The 13,500-nt window shown below is 40.1% G+C and overlaps 2 protein-coding genes across 2 annotated transcripts; one reads left to right on the forward strand and one right to left on the reverse strand.

Moving 5' to 3' along the window:
• The first annotated feature begins 84 nt into the window (after positions 1–84).
• Positions 85–1,208, forward strand: METTL18 (methyltransferase 18, RPL3 N3(tau)-histidine). The gene has a single exon (XM_074876905.1). The coding sequence runs from the start codon at positions 95–97 to the stop codon at positions 1,151–1,153; it is 1,059 nt and encodes a 352-aa protein (XP_074733006.1). The 5' UTR covers positions 85–94; the 3' UTR covers positions 1,154–1,208.
• A 4,215-nt stretch (positions 1,209–5,423) lies between these two features.
• On the reverse strand, positions 5,424–8,795 carry LOC141946863 (14 kDa phosphohistidine phosphatase-like). The gene is made up of 3 exons (XM_074877255.1): positions 8,625–8,795; positions 8,024–8,148; positions 5,424–5,617 (listed from the first exon to the last, which is right to left on the reverse strand). The coding sequence occupies exons 1-3, from the start codon at positions 8,752–8,754 to the stop codon at positions 5,525–5,527; spliced, it is 348 nt and encodes a 115-aa protein (XP_074733356.1). The 5' UTR covers positions 8,755–8,795; the 3' UTR covers positions 5,424–5,524.
• Positions 8,796–13,500: the final 4,705 nt, after the last annotated feature.

The following is a 13,500-nucleotide window of genomic DNA, read 5'->3' on the forward strand; positions in this document are numbered from 1 at the left end:
AAAAAAAAATCATTGTATCACTGTTGCTCTTAGATGAATATTTCTGGCTGTAACAGCTTAAGCTGACTTTTTTCTTTTACTGTGATTCCTGAAAATGGCTTTTCGATTTAATTTTTTTATCGATGAAAATGAGAACAATGAACCAGACACAAATGATAAGATGGACTTGCAGCTGTGCTCTCCAAAACAGAAGCAGGAATCCGCAGAAAAGAGCAAGCAAGCTGCTGATACCGTAGCAGACTCCAGCCTAAGGCGGGGTACCGACAAGCACCAAGATGAGACACCATCAAAGAAAAAGTTGTGCTTGAAAGCTGCCAAGGAGCACAATATACCAGAAGATCTCAACCAAGTATTGGAAAATAAAGTCTTGGAAACAGTATCGGACCTGTATTACATAAATATGTCTGCAGTGGAAATGACATGTTTGGATGGCGGCGATGAAGAGGGCATCGTGTCCAAAAGTGTTTCTTCTCATTCTGATCTCATCCCAGGAGTCTATGAGGGAGGACTGAAAATCTGGGAATGCACCTTTGATCTCATAGAATACCTTTCCGAGGCTGAAATAGAGTTTACCAACAAGACTGTATTGGATCTTGGCTGTGGGGCTGGACTGCTGGGAATAGTTGCTTTAAGGGGTAAAGCTGAAAAAGTCCATTTTCAGGACTACAACAGCACAGTAATTGACAAAATAACCTTGCCTAATGTGGTGGCTAACTGTCGAAATGAAAGCAGTAGGGGGGACAGCGGAGACAGAAAAACTAGCAAGCCTCCTTTGAAGAGGCCCAGGAAAGCAGAGTGCTTACCTGATGTGCTCACCAAATGCAGATTTTTTTCTGGAGAGTGGTCCGAGGTCAGCCAGCTCCTGTTAAGCAGCAACAAAGCCTTTTCAAAGTACGATATAATTCTCACATCTGAGACCATCTATAATCCTGACTACTACAGTGCTTTGCATGACACACTGGCTCAGCTCTTGGATAGAAATGGCCATGTGTATTTGGCAAGCAAAGCACATTATTTTGGGGTTGGCGGTGGTATCTACCTCTTTGAGAAATTCATTGAAGAGAGAAATGTGTTTAGGAGCAGCATAGTTAAAATAATTGATAAAGGACTGCAGCGATGTATAATGGAAATGGCCTTTAAAGATTCCAGTTAAAATTCAACCACAGGTCCTTCAAAAATATCAGAAAGATTAAAAGTTTTAATCCTCATCTCTCTCTGCTTTTTCCTCTGTTGAATTATTCTGGTTTGAAAAATTAAGGATGCTAGTTATTGAAATCTTTGACAAGTGGTGTCTAGAAGCAAAGGACGCTTCCAATTCTAAAGTGGAGTTCTGCTTAAACCACCATGTTTATGCCAATTAATTGTCATTTATATGTATTTTGAAATGAAACAAGCCACTGACCCCATCAGTGAGCACAGCCTGAACCAGGTGAGGAAGCGGTTCCCAGGGGTCAGGCTCCCACCTCGGATCCGGTTTAACTGCAGCAGCCGATTTCAGAATCGCCTGCGTGCCCGTGAGCTCTGCTGCTTTGCCGCCAGAGGGGGATGTCACTGTATTTATCACTTCGCTTCTGCTAGCAATCTCAGAGCCTCTGTAATGTTTCCATATGTAATACACACACGACTTTTATTCAAGCCTTTGGAAAAAAAGTGTACCAGAGAGTATTTACCATTGTGGTCTAAGTCTTCACATTCAGATTTTGACATTATCACTCTCAAGAAAAGTTCAGCAAGTAATTGAAAATAGCCATACTGTTTTTAGAAATTAGTAAAACTGATTTCTGGTTTAGAAGCTGAGTTGAGAGAAGACTGTACACAAGAGAAGTTCCTTACAACAACCAACCAATAAACGTACAAATGCAGTCTAGGCAACTGGAGGATGACAGAACTGAGCTTTAGGTGACAAGTGGGAAAGGAGATAAACTGCATTATTACAGCTGTAGATTGCTGACTAGAGTGCTGTACTGGGCTGGGGGTTTTTTGGTTGTTTTTTTTCTTTTTACAAGGTTTTTTTCAGAAACTAAACTGCTCATACGCTATTACCCATTTTCAAAACTTGCTAGGGGCAGTACTGAACACTGACACCTCTTCAATCTTTTCAGCAGTTTGGCAGGGCAGCAAGCATTCTGAAAAGCTGGTGTACAAGTCACTCCTGTCTCCTAGGCTGAATATAGTGATGTTGCTGAAGAAATTACCTTACCATAACCCCAAACCCAACTACAAAACCTGGTAATACAAACTTGGAGACAGTCGAGCACTGCAGTAAACTGGATGCAAGAATACTCAGTGTAGGGGAGCAAGGACAATAGTCTGAGGGGATGGAAAGGAACTTTCTACAGCAATGACCTGCATCACTATTACATTAAGTTCCCATCCTTGAAGGCTCTGGAAATCAACTGCAAGATTCCTATTTTGACCATGTTGCTATTAAGATAGTCATAGAGGGTTTCCTGTACTTTACACAAGAGCCTTAACTACCATTTCAAAAACAATTGTAAGTAGACTATTTTAAAGGGATGCTTCGGAAACCACTGAAGTTGTTCTTTTGTAGAGGAAAAAAGCAGCTGTGCCATGGCTGTGATTGCACTTTGGAATTTTTCTGCATCAACTCAAATTTACTGATGACAGACAACTGCTAACTACAGATTGAAGAACAAAATGAAGTTTTAGCTTTGGCAGATCAATAAAGTACTGTTAACAGTTCTTTTTTTGTCAAAACTGGGAAGTTGGAAACAAAGTGACTACCGCTTACCATTTTTCAAGCTTCAGTCATAAGACAAATGGTGGCTTGCACGCAGTGACTGAATAGCTTGTTCTACACCTGCTAGGTTTAGTGCAGTTTCAGAGAACAAAGTAATGAGGAAAGTTGACCATTATGAGAATATGGTTAAAAAGAGTCTCATGTATTATTGACGAGTAAATGAAGGCGGCACTTACAATCTTCTACCATAATGCTTCCTTTTGAAAATACTCCACAATCAAACTCAGTCTTGGGGTTACTATACTACTCCTTTGCTCAGCATCCTCATTCTTGGATTGCTCAGACAGCCGTTTTCATGCAAATACAGAATCAGTTTTTTTTTAAGACTTAAGACTGTTAGAGCTACCATCACACAGTGATCGCACACCTGCAAAACAGGAAACCCCACACAGTATAATTTAAGTTCCCATTTCAGAATTATAGATCAGAATTAATAAAGGATGTTTTTCTCAGGTGAAATCAGCAAAATTAGCATTGGGATTTCCATAATTCCAGATGAGTTCTATTCTAGTCTTAAAATTCAGCAGATACATGCTAAGAGGAAGCAGAATTCAACACTTAGTGTTGTAGGCTGGTTGTTCTGTTGCTGTTTCAACATCCAATAATACTAGTTTCCCTGATCTAAATTAAGGCTTTCTCTACTTGCCAAATCATCACCACCTTAGTGACCAGTTCCCTGCTTCTCTTCATGATCTGGAATAAGAATCTTTCACTTACAATATTTGTACATGTTCATTTCCCTAGCTAGTAACATTTCCCCAAATGACATTGCACTAGAAAACAGCAGAATTGGGAGGACCCTCAAAAGTGTTTTTTTGATGACACAATAAACCCTTATATCAGGGCCAATTCCTTGCATGAAGAAACAAAAGGTAGAGGTCAGCTGGTAACTCAGTTTATCAGCTCATTCCAAATCATCACTCCCTTTTCTCCCCTCACCCCATCCCTTTGCTTTTTGAAAGAGTCATCACAATAAGAAATCCGGTCTAAATTATGTCCTTCCCGTAAGTATTGTGGAGAGAAACATTAAAATCAGTCATTAAACTTCTCAGGAAACTAAACTGAAAACCTTGTTTGTTTTAACAGGCGCTGATGACTTCCCTTTGAAGGCTATTTGCTAGTTTTGGGAAATGAGGCTATTAAAAAGATCAGTTTTGAATACTGGCACCAATTACAGTTGTTTTACTAAAGCTTATGGGAAAAAACCCATGAGGAAAATCGAAGTGGGAAGTGCCCAATTTGCAAATTATTGACTCATATGCTATTCTTGGTTATTAGGTACACAGGCATTTAATCACCTTCTGAAATCAAAATCTTGTTAAGAAAAATCAAACCTGCAGTCAGTGTTATCATGGCATTTGGAGTGGTGCAGCCAGAAGACTATTTCACAAGAGTGTAAAGAGAACCACAAACAGTAGATGCAAAAGCATGTAAGGATGCTGGGGGGGGAAGGTCCAGGCTGCATGTGGGGGGAAGTCAACCAAGAGACCTGCAGCACCAGGTTCAAGAGATCCTGCTCCCATGTGATTACTGGGATGGCAATACCTGGAACTCTTCTGAAGAGGAAGGGACTGAAAAATTTAAGGATGAGAACAGGAAACTCCTCTCTGTCCAAACCAATCCAAAGACACAGAAGGGTGACATAAAATGGGCAATTAATGTAATAAGCCAGTAAGGGCAGGATTTTTTTGTGACGGAAACAGGACTAAAGCCTCTCAAATTTCACAGTTTGTACTTAGAGTCACATAGACATTGAAAAGAAAAAGCCACTCTATACCACCAGATACTGGTAGGTAAGTGCAGTAGGAACCACAGCAAAGGGAAGAACCAGGCTTTATATACAAATCCTTCTTGAAGACTGCAACAATGTAAGCATAAGAACAAAAGGTACTCCCTTGAAATCCACAACAGCATTAAAGGAAGACTGTCAGGAAACAAGTGAAAATTGTAGCAAGTAACTTCACAACTGAAGGGCAACATCCTGCCACAACAGGAGGAAGCAGGTGCTGTAAGGTAATTCAGACACTGCCTAGGTGTACTGGCTCTGGCTGGGAGGTAGTTAACTATAATTATTGCTATAAAAAAAGGAAAAGGCATCATTATAGGGAATAAAAGGAGTACAGGGAATCAGAATGAAACAAGTATTGTCAGAATTTGACACTGCCATCAGTCTGCTATAGTGAAGAATCTTATAGGAACACAGAAGATACTGATCACTACTTGTGTGGAACACAAATACTGCATTTTCAAAACCATGGAGTAAACTGAAGATTTAGATCATTGGTGAAGAACTGTAACAGTCAGCCCTTCCCTCCAATTTTTGTAAATGTGGATAAGAAAGTTGAAAAGCCTAAAGAGCAATAGAAAATAAAGGAAACTGAAAACCCTGTGGTCACAAGACCAGGGAACAGGTTTGGTCCTGCGGCATTTTAAGTTGATGGGAAAACTCTGATGTATCCTACGATATATTGATGAGACAGGATTGGATGAAAGCAAACTGGAGGTAACATGATGTGGGAGTGTTTAATTAGATGGCATGTCAAAAGGAGAGGAAAAAGGCTTAGAACTGCAGATTCTGCACAAAGGGATGATCTGAAAAATAAGATATATCTGGGGATTACTAACCGTATTATAAATTACATCAGAGTCCAGTTACTCCAGATTTATGGTAATATATATAGAAGACATGTTCAATTTTATTTATCAAAGTACAACTCACAGTTACCAGTTTTGAACTGGTTGTTGTGTTCATAAGTAGCTGATTTATTTCTTGTCATCTGACCATGTAATTTCATAATCTGTATACACTTTTTTCAGTATCTCTACAGTCACCGAATGATCTGCTTTTCCATAGCCCTGCAAGAAAGAACAAATGCTTATTAGACATGTACAGAAAGTAAGTCCACAGAACCATTCAGTTCTTGCCAACACAAATTATCCAGTTATGATTTGATACTTCAAGTAGTTCACATACAAATCAAATCCAGGTTCTAAAAGTTATCCTTGCAGTATCATGTTTTATTTTTCTATTGTCCTAATTCCCCCCCAAGCAGAGTTGTAGAAAATACATGTGATGGGGTAAAGCAATCTCAGGCAATAGAGGAAGCATTTTTCACATCATTTCTCCAGCAGAAAGTTTGTTTTAAAATGTTCCCAACCCCTCAGCCACCATTCTTATTGAATGTTCTTTTAAACAACAGAGATCACATTACCCACTTCAATATATGAGCATACAAACATCTGATTTGGCTCAGCTGAAGGAAAAGGGAATAAGCCACCACATGTGTGAACATATAAGTACTATTCTAGCCATTAAAGAAATCATAGTCTTCATGTTTTATTTATTTGCAATCTTGTCTTAGCTGGTAATGGCATAATTTTAAATATGCGTGCTCTTCAGTCACTGCAACTCCAAACTAAGGCAAGGTCAGATGACCCCTGTGATTTTTAACCCTCATTTAAATCACTGATCACAGTGTTACTCTTCTACTGAAATTTAAGGCAGCTGTAGTAGAAAGTGCCTTTCCATTACCGTCTTCTGACTTGAGTTACTATCTTGATTTCTTATTTCAGAACTACAAGTAAGTTCTTCCCTGTCAAAAAGCCTTTACTGCACAACAGTGCAGGTACTGACAAAAACCTGTGATTCACAGTAATATTTCATATGCAACTTAACTTGGAAGACTGAAGAAAGAGCTCAAGATTGCATTATCAAACAAAACAGGTACTCATTCATCACTGACTGCCCCAAAAGGAACAGCTTAAGTAAGCCAGCATTTAAACTGCACAGGTTAAAATTATTGATGCATTATAAAACACAAACTTTTCAAAAATACTAGGTAATATAGTTATGTCAGAAATATGCAGGCTTACGCTGTCAGTTGTAAAGCAACAGACCTACAGATCACTCTTGCCTTGGTAATCACTTTGAAGACCCCATCTGGCTTTGCAAGTAATAGCACAGCATCTACTTCAGAAGAAGTCAATGACTATTTCTCTGGTTTACATAAAACACCAAGATAGTTCTGCTTCAGAGTCTGACAACAAATCTCCAAGTAAAGAGAAGCATTAAACCAATGTAATTAATATACAAACTCCTGAGCCTCCACGTCTCTTGTCTGACAGAAGCCCTCATGGTAATAAAACTCTGCTTTTACATGGTGCTCATCTGTAAGCATTAAGGTACTGAAACCAGAGAAACAAGGTGCTTTCCATAGACATTGCATTACAAGAGCAAGAGTTGACCACTGCCTCTACCACTAAACTGGCAGCTGAATTAATAATACTCTCATCTAAAAAATGCAATTATGATGAGGACCTACAATCACAAGAAGAATAGACTGCCTTAGTAGAATACACTGCCTTCCAACCCCAGACAAATCCTGAAGAGCTTTTTTTTCTTATGATTCCAGGTGGCAAGAGTAATCTTGGAACAAAAGCAGGGCTAACATTTAAAAACACTTAACTCATTCAAGGCCCAACCTTCACTGCTCATTTAAGGTAAGCAGGTTTAAGGTAACCATCACTTCCTATAAAAAATTAAATTAATAGAACTATTTTCTTCTTGTCTACATTAGAAGCCTAGAATCTTTACTCAGAGTATTACTAAAGAAGCAACTATGCTTCACAGAGCAACACCAGAAACAGACTATAGCATGGTCCCTAAGTTCATGAAATCATTACCACTGAATCTTTCATAAAGAAACTGAACTTACACTGAACAGTAACAGGTAACAAAAATGCTCAAGTTTCTGTATTCTTGTAAGCTACTTGTATTCCCATAAAAGTGCATTTATGTGAAACTACACCTTCACCTACTAAAAATTCACACCTAAACTGGGTCTACTCTTCTCACCCAACACATACACAGAACAAGATTCACAATTTAACTGGTCTCTACCAAGCAACATTTTTATTGGCAAATAAAGATCACACAATAGCTGGATCAAGACCCTGTGGCTACAAATGGGTTATTCCTAGTCTAGCAGTAAGACTAAAACACTGAGTCAAAAGAGGCTAACTTCCATTTTTAGTCTTCATTATAAGTTAATCTTGGTATTACTCAATATTGTTATTATTTTTGCTTTTGTCTCCTGCCCTTTAAACAAATGTTTTTCTAATCTATCTCACAAGCGAGCAAGGCAAGTTTTCCAGTTAATATTTACACTGTGATTCAAATTGCCAAAAGCACCATACTATAAAACAAAAATCCCAGAACATCAGAGACAAAAGGATTTGAAGGAATACAAGAAATGCACTTACTGTAGAGAGACCAAATACCCTAATTTTCTTGTCTTTGCTATTATGATCGATTTTCCCTCCTCCAAGGCACTTGCACTCATATCCTAGCTTTTCCATCTCAGGGTTTACTTTTTCAAATATATGATCTGCACAAGAAGAACAGTTAGAACCATTAGAATACACGAGGCATCAAATCCTCTAGAACTCTTATTTTCAGCTATTTTCCACTCATTTTCCTCCAGTTCCCTTCTTTCACCTCCAAGTGAGGGAGGTTTCTCTTAACAGACAGAGAGAAGCTTTAATTAAGGTGCGCTGTTTCAGGTTTTTTGTTTGGTGAACACATCTTGTTTTCCTAAATGAGGTTTTTTTCAGGGTTGGAAATGACATCTGACAGAGATACTGACCCGCTTTTCACATTCACACGAGGCACCCTTGAAGGGGAAAAGGGGCCTTCTGAGCTATGCCCGCTGACACCAGCCTCCACAGCACAGGGACTCCCCTGCGCCTCAGACTCGCTGGGGAACCGGCGGCCACGTCCCACACCTGAGGGAGGCCGCCGGGGGGGGGCCCCCACTGACGATCGCCGCGCCCCCCAACCCCCCCGCCGCGGCCTGTCACCCACTGTGGAACTCGGCTGCCTTGGTGCCGCGGACGATGTCCCTCCGCTCCTCGCCGCCCGGCCGCTGCAGGCGCACCAGGATGTACTTGAACGTGCCCTCGGGGTCGATCTCCACGTCCCGCACGGCCGCCATGGCAGCACCGCCCGCCCCTGAGGTGACCGGGCCAACGCCGTTGGCGGGAAGGCGCCGCCCGGGGGCGGGGCAGCCGCTGTCGCCGCGGTTCGGCGTGAGGCGGGCAGGGCCTGGGTCCGCCTCTCCTCACGGCCTGCGGGCGTTGCTCCTTCGAGTTGCCGGTCCAGGCCTTAGGGGTGCCCTTGCCCGTGCGCCCCTTCCCGCGCTGCCGGGCCTCCTCTCCTCCCGCTCCCCGAGCTGCGGCCTTGCGGTGGGCGCCTGCCATCAGAGGGCAACCGAGGGGAAGGAAGGGTCGTGGAGAGGCAGAGCTCAGTGCCCTCAGAATCTATAGGTTACTCTTTACATATATTAAATAAGAGAAACAAATTGGCTTCCTGTTCAGCTCCTTATATGTGTTCCACTTGAGTTCGGCAAGCTCCACACGGATTCGTCGTGAAGTCATGGATGTCTAGAATGACTAAGGTGCACCAGCTTACTGAAAAGGCAAATCTGTAACATCTAGTGGAAGAAAAAAAGTTGTTTATGTGCAGTGCTGCAGTAAGAACATGGTATTGTATCAAGTGCTTACTCCAAGAAGAGTGAGTACTCACGTTTGAAAGATAAGTTTTTAAAGTTTCAGAATATCTCCACAAAGGAGTTTCAACATAGCCACATCTTTTAAGTGCTATATTGTAGGTCACTTCAAACTGAACTACTCTATTAATACAGTAATATTAATAAAAGTAACAGTAGTAAATCATTATTGACATGAATTTCTTTATAACAGTTTTACAATATAAAAACAGTGCTTGAATACGGACAGCATGCTACATAAGATGTTATGCATTAAAGACATCAGTAAAATAGATGGTGAGTACACATCAGTTTAATACAGCATTTAGTGGTGCATAACAAGATAAATGTAGCTTATGAATTAAAGTTTCTTTTGTGATTTATTACTTCACAACTAAAGTTGCTTATTAAACTACTTTATTAGTTGTCCTGAGCCTTAATAAAAAATTTTAATATTTTGTTATTTTGGGTACTAGTGTTAATTACCTTCTTGAGCACAGAGTAGCACCATCATGGTGAGAAAAAAAGACCGTAGCCCCAGGAAGGTAAGCTAAATTGTTGCTAGAGGTGAGAAGGGCTTTAAGTAGAAACCAAGGCTACCGTCTTCAGCTGTTCTGGGTTTGCCAGGGCAGGCAGAGAAAGTGATAAAATCTGTGCCTGGGTGAGAGGGTCCTGTGGAGTTTAAGTAGTTGCTCAAGCCACTTTAGTAGAGTAGTAAAGGCTTGTAGGGTTATTATAGTGTTAGTTTTTAAAGCTTCTTTCAAGCAGTCTAAAAAGTCTATTTTTGTTTTGATTGTTTTTGTGTATATAGCTTATTCCTTCATTATTTTGTCTACTAATTTAGCCTAACATCTGATGCTCTTGTTTATCTTGTTAGAACTATAGCATAAAGAAGGTTTCATGGAGCTTGCTTGTTTGAATGAACCTTGCTTTTTTTTTTTTTTTTTAATCAGAATAGGATACTTCATTTCCTTAAGCGTAGAAGCCTGTTGTATGGCTATGGCTGTGGAAAACTTTACTGCCCCGTTTCAGTTATGATGCATGGAATGAACAAGCAACAAACAACAGTAGCACTGATGAGCGAGGGCAAGGATGGCAAAGGAAATACGTATGGCGTACGTCAAATAGAAGCTAAATTTTAAAGAAGTTTGTCTTCAACAAGGAGAGCAGGCAACTGGCTTGACCTGGCATGAGTTTGAGCAGTTAAGTTTGTGACTCAGTAATAGGCAAAGCAGAACTTTGTCCTCTTCTCCTTACTGCTTTTGTCTTCCCAAGCACCCCCTTTATCCAAAAGTAGTTTCTTATGCCATGCTAAGGTACAGGAGCTTCCTGTTGGCTTTTAGACTGAAGACAGAAATCCCCTGTTGTTGGCGGTAATTGTTAGTGCGTCACTTCGTGGGCCTCAGGGGTGCAAAGAGGATGGCATGGGGCAACAGGGGTCTCAGACCAGAGACAGCCTGCCTCCAATAAAACTCCATGGAGGGACTTTCCTTTTTTTAATGGGCTTACTCTTATCTAACTGTGACAGTGAGTTCTGAAAAAATAAGGGGTTTTTTATTTATTTGGCTAAGTGACATCTTGTCTTTTCACAGTGGTGTCCTAAAAACCATTGTTCTGAGGAAAAGTATTGTAGGTATCTCAAATTATGTCACAGCGAACCAATGCAATGATAATTTAGGATAGTGGATATTTTTCTTGAGCAGTTGTAGCCAGGTCATAAGGGTAAGCGTTACCATCATTTTTCCTCTTCAGTGTTACATACGGGGCTTGTTTTCCACTATGGTTTGCAGGCTTTGGACTGGACCCAAATGACTGTAAAGTTGCACTGTTGTTTATGCCCTTCCTATCATCAGATTGTTTTAATCTGCAAGGCCTTGTAAAATTCACCTATCCTTATGTTAGCTTGGGTTATGCCAATATTGCAAGGTATGTTGGAGTGGATAGAACTGTTGTAATGGAACATGCGGTTCGGCTGTTAGGCTGAATCTGGGATACCTCAACCAAGTTACTGGTTGAGCTAGTGCATCTGAACTTGGTCAAACTTCTCTACATATTCTAGCAATCAGAGAGATTAAAAAGAAGCAGCAAAGACTGTGGTTCATGTGGCATGGTATGATAGCTGGGTGTAATTTTTGTAGCTACCCTAGTTCATTTTCGTAAAGGTATGAGATGTCCTGGTATCTGTCATTCTTTAAAAAGTACTTCCCGAGTGTCTTGAGAGGGATAAAGCAGATAATAGCCTTGTGTTCTCTATTGTGTCCTTTATAAGAGGGTCTTGTGACTATGCTGTTTCTGTTTATTAACTCTTGAAAGTGTTAATAAATGTCAATTCAATTTGAGATTATGATAGATGTATCAGTGTTACTATATTCCTACAGGCTTGATGAAAACAGGTAGAGAACAGAGACACCTTGAGTGTTCCTGCTGAGGGAATGGGTTTCTATGTATTGAATGAAGTATTTGGGTGATGGAAACTGCTGATAGGGGACAAATACATTCTTGTTGTCACACCTAACTGCATTTCTACTGGGCTTTGTGGTGGCATTAAGGCTGTGATATTTGTATCTTTTTAAAGCAACTTTCTAGAAACATTTTTCTTCCCTATTACGTGCCCATAACCCACAAGAAAAATTGCTCTTTTCAAGAAGTGTATATGGTTACTGAGCATTTTTTAAAAATCTTTTTCCTGGAGATACATCTCTTTTTGGCTACTGAGGTGGACAAATGGTCTTCAAATAATCTTGGAGGATATTTCCACTTGTGAGTGCAGTGCACTTAAAAATTAGTTCTGGAGTGTTTACTAGATGTAAGCAGTAATTTGACAGAACAAAATGCAGCTACTTTATCTTCAGTCTTATATCCTCTAGACTTATACCACTCAGTAGCTCAAACTACAATTCAGATTATTTTAAAAATTGGAAACTGTGGCTTTAAGTACATGGATTGTTACATGACTATGTTAAATGCTAGTTTTTCAACAAATACAGATTCTGAATATAGTTTAAGGAATCCAGTTATGTGCCAGTATTGAACCTAACAACAGAAGAACATGCTAAAAAAAATTTTAAATAATCAAATCAAAAAGTATATTAAATGTGTTATGAGCAAAGCACACATGGGTAATATAAATGCAGTTGCATTTTCTTCCTATCTATTGGCAGTCCAGCTAGGGCATGTGTCGAATATCTGCAATAAAACAGATACAGTACTGTAGTTATGTCAAGTAATAGGTTCCTAGCAGTTCCTGAGGCATAGGTGCTAGCAGAGCAAGGTGGGCGTTGTGTCTTAGTTTTTCCAGAGCATTTCTGCCCAGTTATCCCTTATGTTTGACCTGTCTCTTTCCCTTCTCTTCTTGCTGTGAGTATACCTGAGATAGCTGTTGTAGGGCTCCCATCTGCTAATTGGATTCCTAAAACCTTTGCCATAAAAGCAGAAAGGTTGAGTCTCTTATTAGCCTTCCCTTTAGATATCACTGAAAAAGCAAATCACTGGAGATACTCAAGATGTGAGGGTGCTAGATCATCTCATCTAGGCTCCTTTTCTATGAAAGGTAGGACCAGGTGATCTTTTGAGGCCCCTTCCAACATGGGCTATTATATGAAATTCAAGTGTTAAGATTACTGAAAAAGCAGTGAAAACCAGTTTTTTTGGTTTTTTGGTTTTTTTTACTTTAGGTGTGTGTGCTTATGAATGTGTAAATGGACTTTCCACTTAAATGTTTTCATGCATGCAAAGATTAGATCTTCACAAAAGAGAATCCTTGTGGATAGAAGTTCATAGCTTCTCCCTGCATTTCTCCAGATCAGTTCTGTGTAGTCAGTAACAGTATTTTGCAATCAGACTTGAGTCATGAACCTACTTTTAAAAGTCAGGCAAAGCACTACATATAGCATTTCAACTCTTCTGGGCTGAATGTCAGGAGTCCAGCTCTGAGACTAAATTACATTTTGACTCGCACTGCAATATTCAGATAGGTTGAGTATCTGAGATGATGCCTTTCCCCTGAGTTATGTTCTGTGTTTCACAGCCTTCAGCTAAAGTCACTAAGTGGAAAAGTTTAGTACGCAGTAACTGATAGTTACAAAGAAAACACACTGGCTTGCCTTTCTGAGTAACCCAGTAACAGAAAGGATCCCTGAAAAAGCCTGGGTTGAAAGCCTGAATGAGTTAGCCCTTGTGCATGATGGCTTATGA

This window comes from Strix uralensis, chromosome 8 (assembly GCF_047716275.1).
Source record: "Strix uralensis isolate ZFMK-TIS-50842 chromosome 8, bStrUra1, whole genome shotgun sequence".
NCBI lineage: Eukaryota > Metazoa > Chordata > Aves > Strigiformes > Strigidae > Strix > Strix uralensis.